The following is a 16,018-nucleotide window of genomic DNA, read 5'->3' as shown; positions in this document are numbered from 1 at the left end:
TTTTATTAAATAGAGTAACGCATGCAAGGGATATCTGCCTAAAGAGAGAGATGCCATCGTGGAGGAATTTTGAAGAAAAACTGACCTTTGAGTGGGTATTAAAAATAATACTTATAATTTTCATTCAAATTATATTCATACATATTTTTTATGTAAAACTTTCGGGTGTATGCTAAATTAGTGTAAATTACTTTATACGAAAAATATAGTGAATGCACAGAAATTAAAGATTTGCACATGCCGGAAATGATAAATAGGAAATATGTATAGGTATTTATGCATGTGCTTGCAAAAAGCATGTATCTGCCTTTGACAAAATACTTAAATATTCATTAAATTATTTGTAAATGTATTTGAAATGAAGAATTTATTCACTTATAAACAACTGTGATAGTACTGTGAAGAAATCTAATGATTAAATGTATCTAATTTATAATGATTATAAATGTTATCTAAATATATAATAACCTTAATATTGAATTGTAAACATAAATTGAAATCCTGTTGAGAAATACGTTATAAAACTATTTAAGCAAGAATTGTTCGTATTGGAAAGCAGTCTGTTAAAAGGTATTGTAAAGCAAATGCTATGAGATGCGCACTTAAGAACGTAATAAAGAGTTTTGGAATATGTATTGTTGAAATGAAGGGTAAAAAAAAAATCTGATAAGTATAATTAAAAGAATTATTCCCTTTACATTTTATAATAACTCAGTTACAAGTTTTAAGTAATACTTAAAAAAAAAAAAAAAAAAAAAAAAAAAACTTATTTTATTCCCTTTCAGAAATGTTCAGAGAAAGTCAAATACTATTTAATACCTATTTAATTCTAATAATTCTCTAATTTAAAATGAACCGAATAGAGCATTAAATTATAAATTGACTTACATTTTTCGATTTAAAAGAAGCCAAAAAATCATGTCATATTTAAGAAAGTATTTTAGGAAGAAGCTCTATACATAGAAAAGAAATAATGCCTAATTTTAATATTAATAATACAATAAACTTTGATCTTAATTTTTGTACCTTAACCGAATAAAATCGAATTACCTTAATTTTTTTTTTCTAATGTAGTTAACGAAAACTTGTGAAAATATTTCATTCAAATTAAACCATTCTGAGAAAACTGTCCTGTGAAAAGTATAGCATTTAATTCCGTTCAGAATGAAATGTTGTTTAAAAATATGTTGTTTTCACATACTTAGGACTCTGAAGTGTTGTAGAAAAAGAAAATATATACATTTATATGTATATTTGCGACGTAATTACAAAATATTTACACCCGAACGCGTCAAATCCCATAGAACTCAATGGTAAATGACCCAATGTTTTGGTCACCACGTAGGGATCGCCGGTGCTTCAGAGCAGGGTACGGAGAAACTTGTTTAGGGCGACTCCATCTTACTTCCTACCTCCATGTGATCCCTAACACAGGCGTTTACTTCCCCCTTCCGTAATTAACGTCAGTCTCCTACTCTTGACAGCATTTGCCAAGCCACCCCCCTAACTACTATATCGTCTCGGCGGCTTCTTTTACGATGAGCACATGTTAAGTTTAAAAACAAATTTATAAGTAAATGTATCTTTATGTTTTTTAGTTAATAAACACTAGTCAACTAGCTTGAGTGCACAATAATTTTCTTTTTGAATTTTTATTTTGAGTAGCAGAACTCTCATTATCACTTCATAGGTTAGATCACTGTGAAGACCAGTGATCTAACCTATGAAGAAATTGAAATTAAACGTGCTCTTTAATAAACTTTGCTGATTCTATATATATATATATCTGACTTAATTGTAATACGAAAAATATTTACAATTAATTCCAAATATATGGCCGTAAACATTACCTAATGTTTGAAAAAAAACAAAATATTTTATTCAGATTAAGGAAAATTTGGAACGAATAATTAAGAGCTTGATGCACAGGGTAAATAAAATTAGCTATAAACAATATTCTAAGCTAATTCAGAATTCAAACAACAAAAATCAGCGTTATATTTTCAAATTTTCACAGGACTAGTTTCGATGGTTTTACCGAACCACCACCTTCAGCCGCAAAAGCACAAATGAACGTGATAGAATATAATGATCAGAAAAGATAAGAAAGCCTGGACAGAAAATAAGCTAGTGGCGCTATCTGTTGATTAAACCAGAACTAAAACATAATTTCTTTAAAGGCCGAAGGCAAAAAGGGATTGGAATTAGGATTGTTAACTAGAATAGAAAGATTTTTTTGAATGTGAAATGCCTCTAGAATGTTGTTTGACTTCTGAATTAGCATTTGTTCGGCGTGTTATTGTGTCTTAATATTCTAAGCTCTTTCGTAATGGCAAAAAATATTCAAGCAAAACAGAAAACAAGTTCTGTTGTGTAAATCAGGTTTAAAAAGTGACTGAAGTTCTGGAATTAGCACAACATATTGTTACGGTTTGGGTATTGAATTAGCTATTTTTAAATAGAATTGTTATTAAATTGTTTTATTTCTCCGTGCAGTGCTGCACGCGACTTATTTGAAGAGAAAGCGACGGTGGAAAAATGAAAAATACACGAACACGCGCGTTTAATAAATAGATATCTCGTAATTACACGCTTTTGCTCTTCGAGAAAAATCAAGTAAATACCAGAATGTGCTCGTGCGTGATTTAAAAAGCTTTTAAAAGGAGGTAAACATTTCAATTCAAAAGTTGTTTTATAAGTTTGTTTAGAAAACTCTTGTTGTTTATTGTAGCGAAATCGTGGTGAAATCGGATTAGGTTTCTTTGTTTTGAATTAAGTTCTGCTGAAAGTTTGAGTAGTTTAAAAGGTAACTACTGTGATATTGCAATATTGTACGTATATCTGTGGAAATTTAAGCATTTTGTTTTATTTGTTGTGATAATAATAAATTTTATTCACTTTTCATCGAACTTTCGCATTCAATTCATTACGAAACCGTCTGCACGCAACAATATATTCATATTGATATCGAAGCTTTTCTATTATAAGATAACATTAGCCAAACATTTTCTTCAAGACTAATATATGGACCATCTTGATATTTCCAGCTAGAAAACCTGGCTTTGTCATCAGCTCATTTTGCTTAGGATAAAAGTTTTTCCCAACATAAGATATATTTCTCTTAGTTTAATTATTTCAATCAACGATTAAGAACTAGAATGACATACTTCGAAATATTTTTATTGATAGTAATTACTTACAGAAGAAGAACCCGTTATGAGATTTAATTTAATATTTAATTTAACGTTGGGGGAAAGGCAACACTACCGCTTAGAAACTCTTGAAAATTGTTTGGCGCGTGTTATTCTGCAATAAAAAAGATACTGTTATATATTATATATATATAAGATAAAATATATGTAAATAAGCTTTCTAATTTAATTTAGTAATAGCCTTTTAATTCCTCTTTTTAATTTGGTTATTTCCTCTTTATTCTAAAAATAATAATATCATTTCTGGACTGCGCCATTTCTAGATTAATCTATGCCACAAAGCTTGTGTAACGCTAATGACATATAGTTATTTTGGAACCTAAACTTTGTGAACTGAAACATTTCTAACGTAAACCAGAACCTTCCTTTTCGGTGAGCTGCCATATTGGATAAACGCGCACTTCGCTTGTATCTCTGTTGCTGCTTGGACGCCATTTTATTTCGCTGTGCTCTCTTCTTATCGCAATAATATTAAAAAATGTTATTATTCTGAAAATAGGCACGATTAGAGTGCCAAGTGAACTGTGGCCTCAGAAGTGAATTTAAATAAAAATGAAATTTAATCTGCCTCGATGGCCAAGGTTCCTATTCATTATGGTTTAGCATTCTACGCAATCAGAATTCTTCCTGTTCAATATGCCATATACGTGCTTCGCCAAACAACATTGCTACTTATTTTTCTCTTTTTTTTATCACACACACACACACACACACACACACACACACATATATATATATATATATATATAATTTATTTCCTAAACAGTATTCGTTAATTGATTATATTATCTCCTAAGTTTAATTAAAGTAGAATTATCTTAAAAGAGTGAATCCATACTGGTAAGTTATATTTTGAAAGATGTTTTGAAGTAATTTAAAAGCAAAATGTTAATAATGTTCTAACGGGGACTGGAGTTAAATCATCATGAAGAATAAAATTTCAATTGTAAAAGGAAAAATTAAAAACATGTGATCATTGTCATTGATCGGAAATTAGTTGACTTTTCAAGGGGAACAAACCAACTCCCGTTCAATGAACAATAATTGATAAAAATACGTAAATACGAAATTGTTTCGTCTTTACTCGAGTTATAAGTTAAAGCCAAACTGGCAATTCTAGTCAGGCCAAATATTTCCGCGAATAGAAGGGATTATGAACCAATGCTGATACTCAAAGAACTTATTCTTATGAAGCATTTTAGTCAATTCAATTTGGAGTGAAAAGCAATTACTGTAGAGAAATCTTAATTAACCCGAGTAACCGTCTCCGACACTTTCATGTTTATGCATTTGAGTTCTATATTATTTGTAAAAATGAAACATTGGAAATTGTCATTATGAAATTGTCAAATTACTTTGTAAATACAAAGTTTGCATTATTTATCTTATTTTGTAATCTTCTATGTTTATTTCAACTTTACTTTGAATTCGATTTCATAATGACAATTTCCAATGTTTAATTTTTACAAATAATATAGAACTCAAATGCATAAACATGAAAGTGTCGGGGACGGTTACTCGGGTTAATTAAGATTTCTCTACAGTAATTGCTTTTTACTCCAAATTGAATTGACTCAAATGCTTCATAAGAATAAGTTCTTTGAGTATCAGCATTGGTTCATAATCCCTTCTATTCGCGGAAATATTTCGCCTGACTAGAATTGCCGGTTTGGCTTTAACTTATAACTCGAGTAAAGACGAAACACTTTCGTATTTACGTATTTTTATCAATTATTGTTCATTGAACGGGAGTTGGTTTGTTCCCCTTGAAAAGTCAACTAATTTCCGATCAATGACAATGATTACATGTTTTTAATTTTTCCTTTTACAATTGAAATTTTATTCTTCATGATGATTTAACTCCAGTCCCCGTTAGAACATTATTAACATTTTTCTTTCAAATTACTTCAAAACATCTTTCAAAATATAACTTACTAGTATGGATTCACTCTTTTAAGATAATTCTACTTTTATTAAACTTAGGAGATAATATAATCAATTAATCAATACTGTTTAGGAAATTAATTATATATATATATATGTATACATATATATATATATGTACACATATATACATATATATGTGTGTGTGAGAGAGAGAACTATTTTGTGTAGATATTGACTTGAGGATTAGAATTAAACAGCTGCATAGATAAACGGATGACACTTTGAAGACGTGACAGACGTGGTCTTTGAAGACATAATTTTATTGCTGGATAAAGCACCAGTACAATTTTGAAAATTTACATTATCCGACAATGGTGACAAAGCAGAGCGGCAAAGCAACACGTAGAAGCAGCTGCGAGCGAAGGTGAGAAAAAAAGACTTGCGCAATAGTAGCAGTAGTATTTATAAACAAAAATTTCTTTAATCTAATTGGCTAACAGTTTACAGCTTTGCAGCATGATTACATAAACATGAAAAGGATTAGTTTTCAGATGACGCACTTTAGATTCATACATTAGAATTTTTAAGACAGAAAGGGGATATAAACAAATTAAAGTTAGTAATTTTGAGTTTCGTATTTTTTTATCTTACACACACACACTTTGATATATATATATATATATATATATAACAGTATCTTTAACACGCACCTAACATTATATAATTACAAAAAGATTTTTTAAAAAACATAATATAATCATTCCTAACAATATATATATATATATAATATATATATACATAAATTACTTCACACAAGTTTCGCACACTGAAATAATTCAAAGTCTCCGCTGCCGATTAGGAATTTCAGAAACACAACCCTTCTGAGTAAGACGCGAAGAAAACACTTTGCCCACTTCCTACTAGAAAGAACGTAAGTTAATTAATGCTTCTTCTGGCCTTTTATATCTTCATGTACATTCCCTTTTTTATTATATATATTTTTAATTTAAATTTAAATTTTTATTTTTTGATTTGTTTTTGCAAAGATTGCATTATATTTCTTATATTTCGTAATTTTCTAATGTTTATTTCAATTCATTGAGTTCTATTTCATAATGCCAATTTCCAATGTTTAATTTTTTACAAATAGTTTTTGAATTAAAACGCATAAACACGAGGGTGTCGGGGGACAATTACTCAAGAAATTTTATCAATTTTACTGCATAAATTGCTTTTCACTCAAAATTGAATTAGCGAAAATGCTTAATCAGAATGAGTGCTTTAGCACTCTGCATTGGTTCTTGGTCCCTTCAATTCACGGAAATATTTGGCCTAACTTAAATTGCCAGTTTGGCATCGCCTTATTACTTGAGTAAAGGACGAAACACCGTCGTATTTATTTCTTAATTATTGTTCATTGAACGGGAGTTGGTTTGTTCCCCTTTATTTCTTATTTCTTAATTATTGTTCATTGAACGGGAGTTGGTTTGTTCCCCTTGAAAAGTCAATTAATTTCCGATCAATGACAATGATTACTTGATTTTAATTTAATTACTTGCTTTTAATTTAATTTCTTTTTACAATTGAAATTTTGTTATTCATGATTTAATTCAAGTCCCCGTTAAACATTTTTAACAATTTACATTCAAGTTACTTTAAAACAATTTTCGGAATTAAACTTACTAACTATGGATTCACTCTTTTGACATAATTCTACTTAAATTAATCTTAGGAGATAATATAATCAAGATTTCTTTAGTAAATAAATTATGTATACATATATATTTGTAATAATAAAATTCCATAGTCAAGAATACACTTAAAATTCTAACTGTATGTTCTTTTCATTTTTAATGGCGACGTTCTCTTATTTGAAAGTACGTGGAATTAAATTCACAGCCCCGTAGTCAAGTTGTTTTTCCCGCCTTTTCTACACGTACAGTTTTAGAATGTTAAGTGTATTCTTGACTATGGAATTTTATTATTACATATATATAAGCAAACTAACAACAGTAATAAATTTATTTATGACATATCTGTAGAACAAATGGGATATAGAAAATGGCGGCACCATAAAAATGCGAGCCATGTTTTTTAATGTCTACATATTCATCGTTTGTACAAAATTCAAGGCAAATATGTAAACACCGCAGTTATGAAATGTGTGGCAACAAATAAACGTCGGAACCTGAGCGATTTCTCTACCGTGGTTTATGACTAAAATTTGAACCATATTAAAAATTGCTAAAAAGATAATAGGATGTGCAAATAAAACTAATCCGAAAGTAAGCAATTTTTTATAAGAAAGAAATGTCGCGCGTTATCATGCCCCCCCTTTTTTTTTTCTTTTTGATTGCGTAAGAAAGATGCGAAGCTTTACCTCTGAGTACATGGATTCAGAAACAAATATTATATATATATATATATAAATAAAAAGGCAAGTGTTTCAAGCGAAGCAAAAAGAAAAAGGGGAGTGAAGAAGAGCTTTGCAGTTAGACCTTTGTCATCCTGTTCTCCTTGTCTGGCAGGGGGGAGAGGCACCGTTTGGTGTTTCTTTTTTTCTCCATGTCGTCGAAGTGCTGGACTCGATCCTTCACCTTTCCAGTTACGGTCACGATCCCCTTCTCCAGCTGCGAAAGGAAAAAAAAAGGATCTTTTTCAATTCTCACAAGACAAAATCAATGGATACTCTTCACCTTTAACATCGCAGATAAAGATCAGAGAAAGAACGACTTTCAGAAGATACTTCCCACATATTACTAGACCTAATTCGCCTTTGTTGACGTTCTGCAGCAGTGGCAGATCTGAATCTGGATGTCCCCTTCGTTAATATGCTTTAATAGCTGTGCTCTACTTTTGCAGTTGACAAAGATTATTGCATTTCCGCTTCTAAATAACCCTATAAATATTGTATTTACGAATGTGCATAAAATTCTGCATATGCTGCAATTTTCCATATTTTTAATGACATATTTGTATACAGATGTATATTAAAAAATTTTATTTACAATTTTTGATAAAATTTTTTAACTATTATTATAATTAAATTATAATATCTTAAAATTATAATTATATTTTAAAATTATTTCGAAATTATGTAAACACTCATTAGTTAACATGAAATAAGCTGACACTGGCAGAATAAACGTAATAATTTATAGTATTTTTGGTACTGAAGCCTGCCAACGCTAAAATAATATTCAGAAAACACTCATTTCTTTTTAATATCTTCTGCTCGAAAAGCTCTTTTTCTTAATTCAGACATTTTAAAACTCAACTCTGATAATTGTATGCCCACAATTTAGACTAAACCAGAAATATTGTTTTGAACATTCCCAGCGCGTATAAAAGCGAAGGTTGAATTTATGACTTTTTACTTGAGAGCTTTGTGTCAAAGCAATCTTATGATTTACTTACCTTCACATTCTTCACTAAAGACTAAACGATTTTTAGCTTATTGCGCTGTGTTGCACAGCTCAAGATAATTTTTCGTTTTTAAGTTTGGTTTAGAAAACTGCGATACAGGCCAGTGAAACCCAAAGGAACTAAAAGCCCTAATTTATGCTGGGAGGTATTTTAGATTGATTATTTTGCGTTACTTTGATAAAGCATATTAATGATATCTGCTTAAAGGAAGGGATGCTTTCGTGGTGAACGTTCTAATGGAAACTTACTCGCATTCACAGTGAAAGAATGAAGGGAAAAAAAAAAAAAAACATAAAGACGCGCAGGTATGCAGCCATTTTACCGGTATTTAGATCTGAGTCAAATTACCAGTTTTCAACGAAGTAATCCTATCGGCTCCAGACAGATGTTTTAGATTGAAATGTCTATAGAAATGGAAATAACTGGTGGATCAAACAATTTACTAGTGATAAAAGAAAGTATTCATATAAATCCAGACAATGACGTAACTGATCAGATATGTTATATATGTACACGGGACAACGAAAAAACTAATGTAAAGAAGAATAAAATTAATTGTTTTATTCTTTCCCACTCTGATGATACCTAAACTTCTGCTCATCCTCTGGATAATAATATCTTAAAAAGATAAGCCATACTAAGAAGAACTATGCTGTTCAGTTCTCTGATTCTACCTTCTTTTATCTTTAAAACGAGTGTAAAACACTCGCTTTGTTATAAACGAAAGGAAGGGATATTTTCAGAACCACTTCAGCTGAGAATCAAATTATAAAATTATTACTTCTGAGCCTGAATTGGGAACAAAACTGTAAACGCTGAATTAGGAACGACTTGAATCGTTGCTTAGGCCTTTTTTGAGATAGTGAATACGGAAACAAATGAAAGTCTGAAAAAAACAATTAAACGTAACAAGATCTCGATACCTGTTAGCACAAAGCTCGATGCACATCTACACAATATCTTTAAATTAGTCTAACTTGGAAATAAAATTTTGAAATTCAAGACACATTAATTTCGTTGATTTTAAATTATATTCGATTTGAAGTTTTATGATAAGCATGTAAATATAAAAGAATACTGATTATACTGATTTAAAAAAACGACAAAATAAAACGCTTCTTATTTTGAAAAACTGTCACAAATTTCGACGCAGATTGTATTACTAATATTCAGACTTTTACTTTAAGTCAGTTTGTAAAAGAACTAGTAAACTACTCCATTATTATGTAATTAATACTCATAAAATTTTTCAGAATAACAAATGCTATTGTACAACTGATATCACATTACAGAAAATGATTTGCCGGTCACAGATTACGATTACGATTACTTAAGTCACAGCTTACGATTTTGCTCCTATTTCCTGCAGTAACCTGTATATTAACACTTTAAATTTTGATACATTTTCTTAATGCATGTTTTACACTAAATTTCCCAAATTATTTTCCTTTTTTTCTTTAAAAGTGATAATTTATACTTTTCTCTTTAAAGCGATAACTTATACTTTTTCTCTTTTAATTTCATAAAACGAAGGAAAACGTTAGATTTAAGAATAATAATAAAGATCATAATTATATTTCAAACCAACAAAAAAAATTAATTCAATATGAATAATGTTAAATATAATAGTTAAATGAAATGAATAATAATATATTTAACTAGCCATGCAAATTACTGTGAAAAAGGATAAAGAGTAAGGTTTGATTACATAAATAAAACGTGCAAAAGTTAATTAAACACTAAAAAGTCATAAATTATTCTTAAACAATTCAGAAAGATTTACGCAAGCTTTTCTACTTTAATAAAAATACAAATGCTTAAAAAGACACGCAAAGAGAAGTCTGAAACAAAAACAATATTTTAAACAAAAAAAAAAAAACAAAAAAAAAAAAAAAAAAGATTATTATCACAGCAACTTATCAGAACAACGATTCGCAGAAAATCTTCACAATTACACTGTAGGATACATACCATTTGCTCTGTACTGTTGTTATCACTGACATCTACATCTACTCGTGATCTGTCTTGCGACTTACGTCTCCTCTCTGGTGGTAACGGTGGAGGTTTTTCGTGTTGCTCAACACAATTTTGAATACTATTTTCAAGGTTTCCTAGCACTCGCTGATTCGAAGCAGCAGTTTCGTTTCCTAAGTTCAAAGAATCCGAATGATTACTGTAAACATCAAGGCCGGAGAAAGGCGTACGTAAAGAAATTTCTTCTTTTTGATAATTATCACACTGAAAGTTCTTCTGAGGAACGCAGCTTGTACTACTTAGATCATCTGCCACTGTTTCTTTCAGATTGTTACCAGTGCTATTGTGGTATTGGTAAGCAGTTTTTGGTATCGATGCACTGATAGTGTTCCGACTAGTGGTACCAAATTTTTCAATTTGTTCCCGCTTCCTAAAATCAGTACATTCGGATGCATTATTGAGGTTTGAATTTTCAAGTGGAAAAGAACCATCAGGTTGTTTAGAAAATGTATCATCATGAAAAGAGTCCCTTTCATGAATTCCATGCATTCGATTGATGCTTGCTGAGACAGACGTGTCAGAATATTCAGAGACAGGAGTGTGACGAAAAGTATCCTGTGCATCACTTCGATTGACGCTTGTTGAAACAGGCATCTCAGAATATTCAGAGCGAGAAATGCCATTAAAAGAGTTTTTTGCATGTATTCCATGCATTCGATTGATGCTTGCTGAGACAGATGTTTCAGTACATTCAGGAACAGAAGTGCTATGAAAAGAACCCTTTGCATCACTTCGACTGATGCTTGTTGAAACAGGTGTCTCAGAAAATACTGAGACAGGAATGTCATGAAAAGAATCTTTTGCTGGTATTCCATGCATTCGATTGATACACATTGAAATAGGTGTGCTAGAAGTTTTAGAATAATTGTCCTCCTGCAGTTTTAACAAAATCTCATCATTACAAATCCCAGATCTCTTCGTTGTTCGTACAGAACAGTCATCTGCAATAGCAGGTTGTGCTAGTTCAGATCTATTCAAATCAGTCGCTGAATGATGCGACGGTCTTCTAAACATGGGATGCTGTGGAAGACCGATGTCTCCCTCAAAGTACGTCTCAGGTGGACGGAGAGGAATAGATTCGCTGACGGTTCGATTGAACTCATGGTTTGAAGGTGGTGGATTTTTTAATATGCCATTGAAATGCCGTCCATAGAGATTATGCGGCCTTTCTGGTGAATAATTGGCTTGCGATTTGTTATATGCAATTCTGTTGGATGTATCCAAATCACTGACTGAAACTCTTCTGATGGGTTGGTTTTCCTCCAAGTGTGGAGTTTGATTTCTGTAATGGTTTTCTAGGAAAGATCTATTGAAAGAACTGGCAGATAATCCTCGTTGTCTTCTCGTGGGTGAAGAGCCATCCTCGTGGTGAGGATGGTTCTTCACTGGGTGAGATAAGGTAGACTCAGAGACAGATCTGTTAAATTGGATAGGAGCGGGGGAAGGACAAGTTTCTCTGGAAGACTGCAGTAGCACATTCTCATACTCAGGACTCCTGGAAGGCAATGTCGGGACACGCGTACTCGTAGAAAGTCGATATCGCCAGTAAGGTTGAAAATTTTGCGTAAGAGGCGAAGTGTAGGAGCTTCCTTCTGAAGACAGACTAGAAGACACAGAGGAAAAATTTTCTTGCTGATTGCAATTATTGTCCCGATATTCTTGCTTCAGTTCAATATACTTGACATTCTGAAACAATACGACAAATTTAGACTTTTTGATTTCTTTAAAAAAATTCATATATTCATATATATAAAGGGTATCTGTATATATATTTCCGAATACAAGATGTCGGAACTCTGCTTATTTTAAAAAGAGAGGTATGTCTTAAAAACCTTTCGTAGAGCGAAATTCTACAAACAGACATTGATTCATTGACACTGATTGAGCAATTTAATAAACTATACAATATAGTTAATATATAAAGTAATTGCTCATATGATGCAAATTTTAAATTAAATTTAAATAAAATTACGTGTGACCAAAACAAATTTCCGCATTTAAAATCAATGTAATTTTCTAAGCGGATGATAAAAGCAATAAAATAATAAATGTTAGAAACATTATTAATTACATAAAACTTCATCTCTGATAAATATTTCTCACAGAAAGATGTTGATATTTTTTTTACATGCAAATGTCATTTACTAGTTTTTATGATGCTGAAAACAATTTCAAATACACTAGAATGCAAACCTTAAGCAACTTTTTCGATTTTGGCCATAATTTCGCAAAAAATCAACTGGAAGGCATAAAAATTGAAGAGTAGGTTTAGAGGCAACTTCTCCTTGATACGTCTGTCTCCTGCCTACTCAACAATTATTCATTTATGCATTTTTATAAATTTTTAGGATTAAATTTTTTTTTAATTATACATTTATTCATGGATTTTGATACTTGCACTTGATTTACATATTGTTACGTTATTTTTCTGACACCAGTTGTTACGTTATTTTCTTCCTTCACGTTCGTATGGGGTTTGTGTGAATTTGGAGTGAATAACGATGATAGCACTTGATGGAATATCGAAACACACTTTATTTACCAATATTAATCAGGAAAGCTCCAAAACACTTTTACAGTCGTCGAAGATCTACTATAAACATGCTGGAACAATCAGCGACACAGCTTTCACACTGTCAGGCAATAACGGTGGAGGCAGCTTCACTGCAAGACACCGGAGTACAACTTCCGACTCTGCTCGGTCGTTCTCGGAACTAATTCCACATACTTTCGAGACTCTTGACGCTACAACTCGCGATGCACTCGACGACACACAGAGCACAGCTCCCGACTCTTCGGTTCAGTCGGTCCCGGAGCTTAACACACTCTCTCGACGATGCACTAACCGCGATACACTAAGAGACTCCTCGATGCACTCGACGATCAGCTCGGCGCTAGACTACGAGACACTCGCTCAATGACTATCATCTCGCTAGACGAGACACTCTGACTGCGGACCAGCAGGATTTATATAGCTTCCGGCTTGTGTTTGAAAACATTCTGGGTTAAACCGGTAAGAATTCGTTCCAGAAGATTCTCCATGCGTCCATGGCATGTCGCCAAATGTCAAATGGACGATTTCTCGCCAAAGGTGGCAACCTTGTCTTCCCTTGCCATTTTATGACAACCCTAAACCTGCTTTGCGTGGAAGCCATCTCACCGCGCCTTTACATTTCGTAACAATATGCTCTCAGAGTTTAAATGATACTGTAGATTAGTTCGCAGCAATAATTAATCATTTATTTGTTTGCTATTAAATTTCACTATTTAAAAATTTAATTAACTTTAAATTCGCTTTTCAAGAATGTTTATTTAAAATTTAACTTCACTATTATTTTGAAACAAATTCATACTATAGAAACACAATTACTTAAAGGAGTAAGTAAAGTACTTAAAGGATGAGGAAAGTACAGAAGCAAAAAATAAATAAATAAATAGGATGCATACAGTACGGAGCGAACAGAAAAACGCTTTACTGAGAGAATGGCGTTGGCACATAAGAGACTTACTAGGGGATATGATCTTCCCTAACTGCAATGGTTGGTTGCGTTGCACCCTCTGCTGATACTCAAAACTTTAAGGAGCATCTGTTTCAGTTGTCTGATGTTCTCCGGAGAGTAAAATGGTGTCGCCAGACATCTATCTAAATTATACCACACATATTCAAAGAGATTTAAACGAGGAAAGCATATTGGCCAATCCATTCTATGGATGTCTTCACTTTCCAGGAACTCCTCAATAGCATGATTCCTGTATGGCCGTGCCCTGTCATGCATAAAAACAAAGTAGAGACTAACGGTACCCCAGAAAAGACGCACAGGGAGGAGGTTAACTTCATGACAGTAACAAGCTCCGGTAAGTGAACCTCTGCCGAAAATGTGGAGCTCCGTCTGTCCGTTCATTATAATGCCTCCCCATACAAGCCACGGCCAACTGGCTATCCAGTTGGCCGTACTATTCACGAAGGTCACGTACAAGCACGCAAGTAGTACCCCAGCGGTCTCTTTCCCTGGTGTACGAGGGATGAAATCGTCTCCCTACCACTCTTCAATCAACTGGCGTCGAGAATCGTTTGTACCACCGAAACGATTCTCATCGGTAAAGAGTACGTGACTCCATTGATGAAGTGTTCAGTCTTTTTGCTCTCTAAACTACTGTAAACGATGCTGACGTTAGCCACTGTCAAAGGCATGCAAAGTTCAGAACGGCGGGCGAGTTGGCCACCTTTATGAAGACGTCTGGCCACAGTAAATCGGGACACCTATCGTTCGGTTGCCATAGGCAAATACTTAACAGTGTTGCTCACTGTCTGGTTTCGATTTCTTTTCGCCTGCAGAGTATTATATGGTTATTCAGTCCCCGTTGTTGGTTTGGTTTCATCACAAACCTTTCTTACAGCTGTAGCTGTCGTTTGGAAGGCTTTTCAAGGTCTTGAAAAAAAACATTTTTATCAATTCCAAACTCTTGATCTACACGCCCCTCCGCAAGTTTGCCAATGATTCTACCACGTGTAAAGCGTTCTGATATTTTCTTGTAGCCATACTGCACCTACAATTTCACTGTCACTAGAAGAATAATGGTTGAAAATGAGCTTTCCTTTCTTGCTTTTAAGTTATCTTGCACTGCTTGCTCTGACTTCTCGCGTTTAACGTGCCCTGACATACTCTCTCACGTCAAAATTTTGCATACTAGTGTAGTATGAAACAGTAAGATATATAACCAAACCAGTTTTAGAATTTAAGCGAATATTCAAAACTTATGTTTTAACGATTTTAAATAATTTAGCATATTTTGGTCAAAAAAATTACGAGATGCCAGAGACGTCGCATATATGCTAATAATACCTGTTACTCTGCAGAAAAAGAAAGAAATTTACAGATCCTCCCAAAACAATCTGCAGCAGAGTTTTATTTTTAAATTGAAACTAGCTTTCATTCTTTCCATTAATTATCAGAAAATCAATTATATTGTACCTCATATTCTCCAACAGTGGCAACTGTATTTATGATGTCTTTAAATTTGACTCGGGCTTCAGCTGAAAGATAAAATTTGTAAATTGCACACATGGAGAAAAATGAAAAATCATACATCTCAAACTAACATTTATTTGCATTTTAGTTTTTTTAATAATCTTAAGCTCGTGATACTTCTGCATACATTACACATTAAAAAAAATACAATAATACAATTTTTATAAATTAAAATACAAGAAATATTTATTGAAATAACTTAAATAATGTACGGCTATATCATATAAAATTTCATATGATCTTTAGCTTCCATATCATTTTCCCTTAAAAAAAAGAAAAAGAAAAACAGCCCAAGTATATATTTAGACTTCCTATTACCTGCACTATGGGTATACCCACCATAAAAGTATTTAAATAAAAATAAGGGCCGGATCTAAAAAAGTTCAAAATATTATGGAAAAAAAATCGTCATAAGAGTAGAAAGATAAA

The 16,018-nt window shown here is 32.4% G+C and overlaps 1 protein-coding gene across 1 annotated transcript in view; it reads right to left on the bottom strand.

Moving 5' to 3' along the window:
• The window catches only part of LOC118195908 (uncharacterized), a 172,341-nt gene that overhangs the window by 141,659 nt on the left and 14,664 nt on the right, over positions 1 to 16,018 (bottom strand). Inside the window, exons 2-4 of the mRNA XM_085816613.1 lie at positions 15,533 to 15,594; positions 10,497 to 12,245; positions 7,598 to 7,729 (exon numbers count right to left, since the gene is read on the bottom strand). Of these exons, the coding sequence (XP_085672739.1) occupies positions 7,598 to 7,729; positions 10,497 to 12,245; positions 15,533 to 15,594 (1,943 nt within the window). The remainder of the gene's footprint in view (positions 1 to 7,597; positions 7,730 to 10,496; positions 12,246 to 15,532; positions 15,595 to 16,018) is intronic.

The sequence above is a fragment of the Stegodyphus dumicola genome, chromosome 5 (genome assembly GCF_044657685.1).
Source record: "Stegodyphus dumicola isolate Sdum_Otavi_A_Nest chromosome 5, ASM4465768v1".
NCBI classification, from domain to species: Eukaryota; Metazoa; Arthropoda; class Arachnida; order Araneae; family Eresidae; genus Stegodyphus; species Stegodyphus dumicola.
The sequence above is the reverse complement of the archived record's forward strand: the minus strand, read 5'-3'. Positions and strand labels throughout refer to the sequence as shown.